The 6,846-nt window shown below is 56.3% G+C and overlaps 2 protein-coding genes across 4 annotated transcripts in view; one reads left to right on the top strand and one right to left on the bottom strand.

The window, feature by feature from the left end:
• Positions 1–62: 62 nt before the first annotated feature.
• LOC116669149 (smoothelin-like protein 2) overlaps positions 63–6,846 on the top strand; it is a 44,671-nt gene continuing 37,887 nt past the window's right edge. The window contains exons 1-7 of one of the 3 annotated variants that reach the window (XM_032498014.1): positions 67–367; positions 491–592; positions 697–939; positions 1,612–1,687; positions 2,634–2,816; positions 3,841–3,958; positions 4,481–4,986. In XM_032498014.1, coding sequence (XP_032353905.1) covers positions 313–367; positions 491–592; positions 697–939; positions 1,612–1,687; positions 2,634–2,816; positions 3,841–3,958; positions 4,481–4,636 — 933 coding nt within the window. In that variant the 5' untranslated portion in view covers positions 67–312 and the 3' untranslated portion in view covers positions 4,637–4,986. Of the gene's footprint in view, positions 368–490; positions 593–696; positions 940–1,611; positions 1,688–2,633; positions 2,817–3,840; positions 3,959–4,480; positions 4,987–6,846 lie in introns of those variants that run through there. The other 2 variants (XM_032498015.1, XM_032498016.1) reach the window with 2 other exon arrangements.
• The window catches only part of LOC116669151 (U3 small nucleolar RNA-associated protein 18 homolog), a 30,922-nt gene continuing 30,766 nt past the window's right edge, over positions 6,691–6,846 (bottom strand). Inside the window, exon 8 of the mRNA XM_032498021.1 lies at positions 6,691–6,793. Within this exon, the coding sequence (XP_032353912.1) occupies positions 6,760–6,793 (34 nt within the window). The 3' untranslated portion in view covers positions 6,691–6,759. The remainder of the gene's footprint in view (positions 6,794–6,846) is intronic.

Genomic DNA, 6,846 nt, shown 5'->3' with positions numbered 1-6,846 from the left:
TCCTTTGGAACTCTGTCTTGACTTTTGTCCCTAGCATCTTGGGGGTCTGGAATGTGTCCAGTGGAGCCATTTGCCTCCAGGATCTCGGGGGCTCAACTGCTGGGGCTGAGTCCCCCTAGCCTCCTGGGTGACCCTGGCCCATCACCATACCTCCTGGGGTCTGTCTCTCTCAAAAGCATTTGCCCTGCTCGAACCAGGGGGAGCTTTGGGAATTGATTTCGGGGTGGGCAGCTGGCCCCGGCTGACTGGGCCTCCGCGGTGTTTGTCTCTCTGTAGAGTGTGGATCACCATGACGAAGCCAGCGAGGCGGAGATGAGGAGAACCTCAAACTCGTACATCGTGGAGAACGGGCACCAGCCTGGGGCAGGTGGGGGCTGATGGCCCAGGAGGGCTGGCTGGAGGAATACCCGCAGGGACTGGGGAATTGTCCAAGCACTGAGCAGGGTAGAGAGTGGACTGACAGGCAACTATTTCTTGAACTATCTATTAGGGAATGTTGGAGCAGGCATCACCTCTGGTTGGAGCAGTGAGACTTCCCCAGTAGGGGGAGATCAGGGAGGCAGGAGTGATCAGGGAGGCCTTCCTGGAGGAGGTGAGAGGAGAGTTCACAGAGGCTGGAGTCCTCCTGGGTGGTTCTGAGGCCCCTGTCAATGCCATGGCTGAAACCCCCCGACCCCTGCTGGTCACCTGTTTCAGGTCCGGGTGATGGGCCCCCCGAAGCCGCCCAAACCATCCCAACACCAGAGCCCCTCAAGCCTCGACCTGTGAGCCTCTCTTTGCGGCAGCCTCACCAGCCAGTCACGGCCATCACACGAGTCTCCGAGAAGTTCTCTGGGGAGACCTCAGCCACAACTCTCTCGCCCACGTCTGCTGCCATCCTGGGGGGCCTCAGCTCAAGCCTCAGCGAGGCCAGCACATCCTGGACTCCCAGTCCCAGTGGTAGGAGCAGGAGACCATGACCTCAAAATGGGAGGGAGGTCAGGGGCTGGGGGTGGTTTGCAAGAGACTCAGAAATCCTGGGGCCGGGCCCTACCCACTCTGCTTGTCACTGCCACCCCCGTCCCCAGCTCGCCTGCTCCATCAGATGGGGCCCATCTTTCCCGGCTCGTCTCCCAGAGGTGCTGTGAAGTAGCCTCATCCTGCGGGGTACGACCATGGCTTTTACTGCAGATCAAGGCTGTGGTTAGAAGGTGGCCGCCTGCCCTGCACACTGTGTGTGTAACAAACCTGGCATGGTCCCCCTGGGGCTGTCTTGGACCTGTGATCAGGCCCCAGGGTGTGTCCTGGGGTCGGGCTTTGTGGATTTCCAGAATGAGGGCTTGGTAACATGGTATCTACTGGATATGCAGCACAGAAGGCCCTGGGCTCTGTGCTATCAAATGCAGTGAGGAGTACTGTAAAGGACCTCTTTTATGTCATTGCTCTATGTTCCAGCATCCTTTCTCCTCAACTGTTGGCCCAGGCAGGGTCAGCTTAGCCCAGAGGTCCTGCCAGTGCCCAGAGTGATGCTGGGTGACTAGCTCAGGGTGGGGTCAAAGGATGGGAGGCAGGCAGTGGTGGCCCTCCCCAAGGCCAGGGTTTGTTATTTCTCTCCCTCCCTTTGTCCCGCAGAGAAGAACTATTCCCTCCCACGGACTTTGTCCAGCTCTGGCTATGGGGGGGTGACGGCCAGCAGGAACGATAACAGGCGAGTCAGGGCCCCTGTTCCCAGTGGCAGGGTCGTCACTCCCCAGGAAGTGTCTGGCCTTGGCCTTGGACCCAGGCTACCCAGGCCCCTGCACGGAGCTCCCAGTGCCAACCCCAGGAGGAGGCACCTTCCTTGGCTTGGTGCCTCTGGAGAACTAAGGCAGCAGTGTCGCCTAGTGGGGTTTGAGAGGAGAAATGAGGCAGCGAAGCTTGGTAGAGAGTTTTGTTTGGAGCAATACGGCGGAGGGCTGGTTTCTTTAAGGATCCTTCAAAGCAAGTCTGTCCAAAGATTGGAGAGAGTTTCTCAGTCCCCACAGGATGGATCTTCAGCCATCCTGGCTAGGCTCCCTCTGAGCTGGGGGCTTCCTGCTTGTGGACTGAGGAGTTACCTGGAGAGTCCCTTACCCTGGGGGAGGTCTGTGGGGGCTTCCCTGTGTTACAGGCTGCCTCCTGGCCTCCGGTTGTCCCCATGCGCTGCCCCCAGGCCCTCTGGACTGTGATCGGAGCTGGGTGTTGGGTGGGGGCTGGCTTGGCTTTTTTCTCCCCCTCTTAATAATAAAAGGAGAATTGTGACTTTCTGACAAACTGTTTTAGGGGGGAAACAGAGGGGATCTTACTTACTGGTGGCGAGGAGGGGGCCTGATCCTGGTGGGGCTGGTTCTGGGTGCTTGTCCTGCCAGGAGGCCGCCCCCGCCCACCCCAGGCATTGACACCTGCCGAGGGGCGATTATGTGCAGAGAGGGGGCCCACTGCTGGCTAGGCCGGCCTCAGACAGCAGCTCAGTTCCAAAAACCTGCGGAACCGGTTGGGGGCTGGAACAGGGGTGCTTCCTCTCTGCCTGTAGCCCCGCCGCTGCCTCATTTCACATTCAGTGGGGTGGAGGCCCGGGGCCTGTGCGAGCTAGTGATGGCCAGATCTGTGCTCCTGACTCGGTGGTCTCTCCTCAGCCCACCTCGGGTGACGCCACCCCAGTCGCCCCCCTCCACACAGCCGCCAGCCACGACTCAGGCCCATCGGCAGGGGGAGCGTCGCCGGGAGCTGGTGCGGTCGCAGACGCTGCCCCGCACCTCGGGGGCACAGGCCCGGAAGGCATTGTTTGAGAAATGGGAGCAGGACACAGGAGCCGGCAAGTATGGATGCTCTTAGCACCCTCCCAGACCAGTCTGGGCCCCCAAAGAAAGCCTGAGCCCACACTGGGGTCAGGCAGGCAGGCAGAGCAAAGCTGGCCCTGTCCTGTTCCCCCGAGGGCAGTTCCCCAAGATGTGACCTCTCAGGCAAGACATAGGTCAGGGCTGGCTACAGGGCCGGCTGAGGGGCAGGTGGCTCCAGTTTTGGGAAGGGAGGCTGTGATGAGACCCCAGCCCCTCTCCCACATTCCCAGAGGGAACTCCTAGGCACCCTCACACCCACATCCCTCATCCAACTGGACAGGTTAGTTTCCAGGCATGACTGGGGAGACCAGAGGGCAGTCACTGGGATTCCCAGCAGAAGCTGGAGGTGACACAGTGAGACCCCAGTACCACTGGCTCCCTGTCACACTACACCGCCCGCCCCATTAGAAACAGGGCCACCTTTGCATGTTTATCCAGCCCTCCTGTCAGTGAGTGGTATTGATTCCTGTTACATTTAGGGTTGGCCCAGGCCTATGAGACAATGACCCCCCAGTCCTGGCTCCCAAGGCTCTGACTCTGGTGAGGGGGACAGACACAGGAACTGTCCCACTGACCCAGACAACCTGATCTTGGCCGATAAAGAGTGTCTTTGGGGCCTAGAATAGGAAACCATGAGGGAGGGCGGCCTCGGAAGGAGCTCAGAGGAAGGGTGGGATGGAGGCGAGGAGGGTTTTCCAAGCAGAGGGCAGGGGCATGGGCCATGTGGGCTCAGGTCCTCTGCCGCAGGATCGCCAGTGTGGGAAGTACACAGGGGGCCTGGAGGCTGGAAGGGGGCTGGTCCTGCCGGACCCCATCAGTGGACGCAGTGCAGCTGGGACACGGGGCGCACGCCTGGACTGTGGGCGTGGGGCTGGGAGGTTGCCTGCCGACAGAGCATCTCCCTGGGTGAGCAGAGCTGGTGGGGCACATTCCCGGAGCAGATGGCAGCTGAGAGGCAGCCCCCTGGCCCCCAGCCCCCAGCAGGCCTGCCCTCTCTCCGCAGGGGGAAGGGCGAGACCCGGGCAAAGCTGAAGCGCTCACAGAGCTTCGGAGTGGCCAGCGCCAGCAGCATCAAGCAGATTCTGCTCGAGTGGTGTCGCAGCAAGACCATCGGCTACCAGGCGAGGCAGGCTGGCCCGGCTGCTGGGCCCCGTCCAGAGGCTGCAGTGGACATCACCCGCCTACCCTGCTCTTGTTCCCTGAGCCATCTGGGGTGATTACTCTTTTTCTCATTTGCTCTTGCTTTTTGACCCTCGCTCAGCCACGGAGCTGAAAGCCCAAAGCTGCTCGGAGCAGGGTCTTTTTAGAGGACCCTGACTCCTCCTAACCTCGCTCCTGAAAAGGAGTTAACTAACTAGCCGGGGAGCAAGCAGAGCCGCGTTTTCCACTGACTGACACTGTCAGTTCAGAAATGCTCCCTATCCTGGCTGACCTTCGTGTCAGAGCCTCGTGACACAGACCTTGGCCAGGCCTGATCTCAGATGAATGAACCTGCCAGCAAGCCCTCATGTGAAGCAGGGAAATCCTGCTCGGAGCCGGACTCCCTCCCAGGGAAGGAGATCAGCCCAGAATTCATCTGTGCTGTGGACTCAGCAATCCCGCACCTGCTTTTCTGGCGTCTCTTCTATTTATTCCCCATCCAGGCAGCGTGGTGCCCAGCCCGGGGCGAACGCCCAGTACTCACGTGGGGCCGAACAAGTGGCCGGTGCATTCATATTCACCAAGAATTTGTAACGTCATGGGGAGATGTTCCTAATGCCATGCGAAGTGAAAAAAGCAGGACACAAAACTGTATTTAGTGTGACGTCACTCGTGTAAAACACATATAAAATGTTTTTTTTTTTTTTAAGCATAGAAGAGATACAGCAAAAATGTTAAGTTATCTCTGAGTGGTGGGATTATGGGTGATTTTTATTTTCCTTCTTATGCTTTCTCCTATTTTTCAAATTTTCTACAATGACCATGTCATTTTTATAGTCATGGGGAAATCTAGTGTGTTTTAAATAAGGAGTAATGGTAAGGCCCACGCCAGAGAGATGTATTGCTTCTGGTCTTTCGAGTTTTGTGCACATAGCTGTATATAGGGTTTTTTTTTTCTTCAATAGGTACGAATTAATAAAGTCTCAGAATACTTTTGACAAGCATCTCACTTCAGACTTTTGTCTCATCTTTGGTATGTGGTGTCCATATTTATGCTTAGCTTTTCAGGTCTTTGTTAAAGTTCATGTGTATCTGGTGCTTTTCCGTGTCCACAGCTTTTCCACAGTCACGGTCTCACCTGAATGTCCCTACAGTGCGTGGCTATGGTTCCTGTTTCCTGAACATTCAGAGAAGACCGACACTGGCGAGGGGAGTGGGGTCCCCATCTGAGGGGAGCTCCCAGGTCTCATGGGAGAAGACCTTGAAGAGACTTAATATGCTGAACCAGGAGGAGTTCTTGGGAACCATCCAGTGCCCGTGGGCCAGAGAGGAGGCAGCTTGCTCGAGGGGAGAGGGAAGCTTCAGCTGGAATTCAGACCACCTGGGAGACTGACTGACTGACTGACTGGTATAATACTTTGCTCATAGTGTGAACCAGTTCTGGTTATTTTCCGCTCATCCCCAAACACAGAATCTACGTGTAGAGGACTCTTTTGTGGAAAACATGTTAACATAAGTAACATTTTTATGAGCCTGTTTTCCATAAAAGAGTGGTTTCGTTTTACAGTCTTGCCAATCCCTTGCCTGTCCGGCTTAATAGCAGACGGCTGGGTTCTCACCCCTGCTTGCAGCCTGTGGTAACGTCACACCTGGTGGGGCCTCCGGAAAACTCCAGAAAGAATGAGAGTCAGAAAGGCACATCCTGTCTTGCTGTTAGTGGATCCCCTGAATAAAGGTCTCAAGGACCCTTGAAGATTCCGCGGACCACGCAGAGAACTACGGCACAGACTCCCCTGCTCCCGGAGGAATCAAAACAGGATCAAGACTGCGAGCGTCCTGGGGGGAAATGCAGAACACACTAGGTTTCCGAACCCACGGATTTTTAACAGGTGTTCACTTTTTAAATTACTGCAGTCAGAGGCACAGCGGCAGGTGGAGACACAGCCCTGTGGCCTCGCTGTGTGACAGCTTGTCCACGCCCGCCCACCTCCCGCAGCACGGGTCAAGATGCCTCCCACCCGCCTCACCCGGGGGAGGGTCCGCGAAGAGCACCCAGGTTTTTGCAGAAACACCCAGGAGAGCCTGGCATGTCCTGTCTGGTGTTTATGACCAGGAAACACATTCTGACTCCCCAGGGCCGCCTTGAGCTATAGGCCACCAAATGACTGGGGCCAATTCCTCTGAATTTCCCAGCGCAGGAGGAAAGTAGGGCTGTGATCAAACCAAAGTGTAAACCGTTACCCCAGGCAAATTGACAATAAAAAGGCAGTTTTTTGTTTTTGAAAAGTCATTTCCAAAAGACACTTCTTTTCTATGATTCTTTAAAAAAAAAAGCAAATGGCCACTTACACAAAGTGCAATTTTCTACCTCGACTTCATCCTACGTAGGCAGCTTCTTTACACCTAGAAGGCCTCGATGTAGCAAGTTTTCTTTTGAAAATTCGGGGGGGGGGTGGGGAACGTCGCAAGCACCTTTTTCATTTTATGTACACAGGCCTTCTCTAAGCGGACAGTAAATCTAACCAGGGGGTGCTGGGCACTTCTCACTGGCCAAACGTGGTCTGTTATGCTACCATTTCTATCTTCTGAGATCAAGACCCAGCAGAAACGATGAGCAAGCACCGGCAGGCCCGCTGCTTCCACCTCCTGTCGACCGGGCTCCGCTCACCTGTTAAGGCCTTTGTCCCGTGTTGCTGTTGTCCGGTTCAGGTGAGGCACCTGTCACCGACTGGGGTTCTGCTCACCTGCCGGGCCCATTAAGGAGTCCAGATGAGGTGAGGTCTCATCCAGTCCGAACAGAGTGATCAACCCAGGTCCTGGAAATTGTAACAACCTCCATGGGGTTCGAGTGGCCACCACCGTCACCCTG

Source organism: Camelus ferus, chromosome 16 (genome assembly GCF_009834535.1).
Source record: "Camelus ferus isolate YT-003-E chromosome 16, BCGSAC_Cfer_1.0, whole genome shotgun sequence".
NCBI classification, from domain to species: Eukaryota; Metazoa; Chordata; class Mammalia; order Artiodactyla; family Camelidae; genus Camelus; species Camelus ferus.
This window is presented reverse-complemented; position numbering and strand designations above follow the sequence as displayed.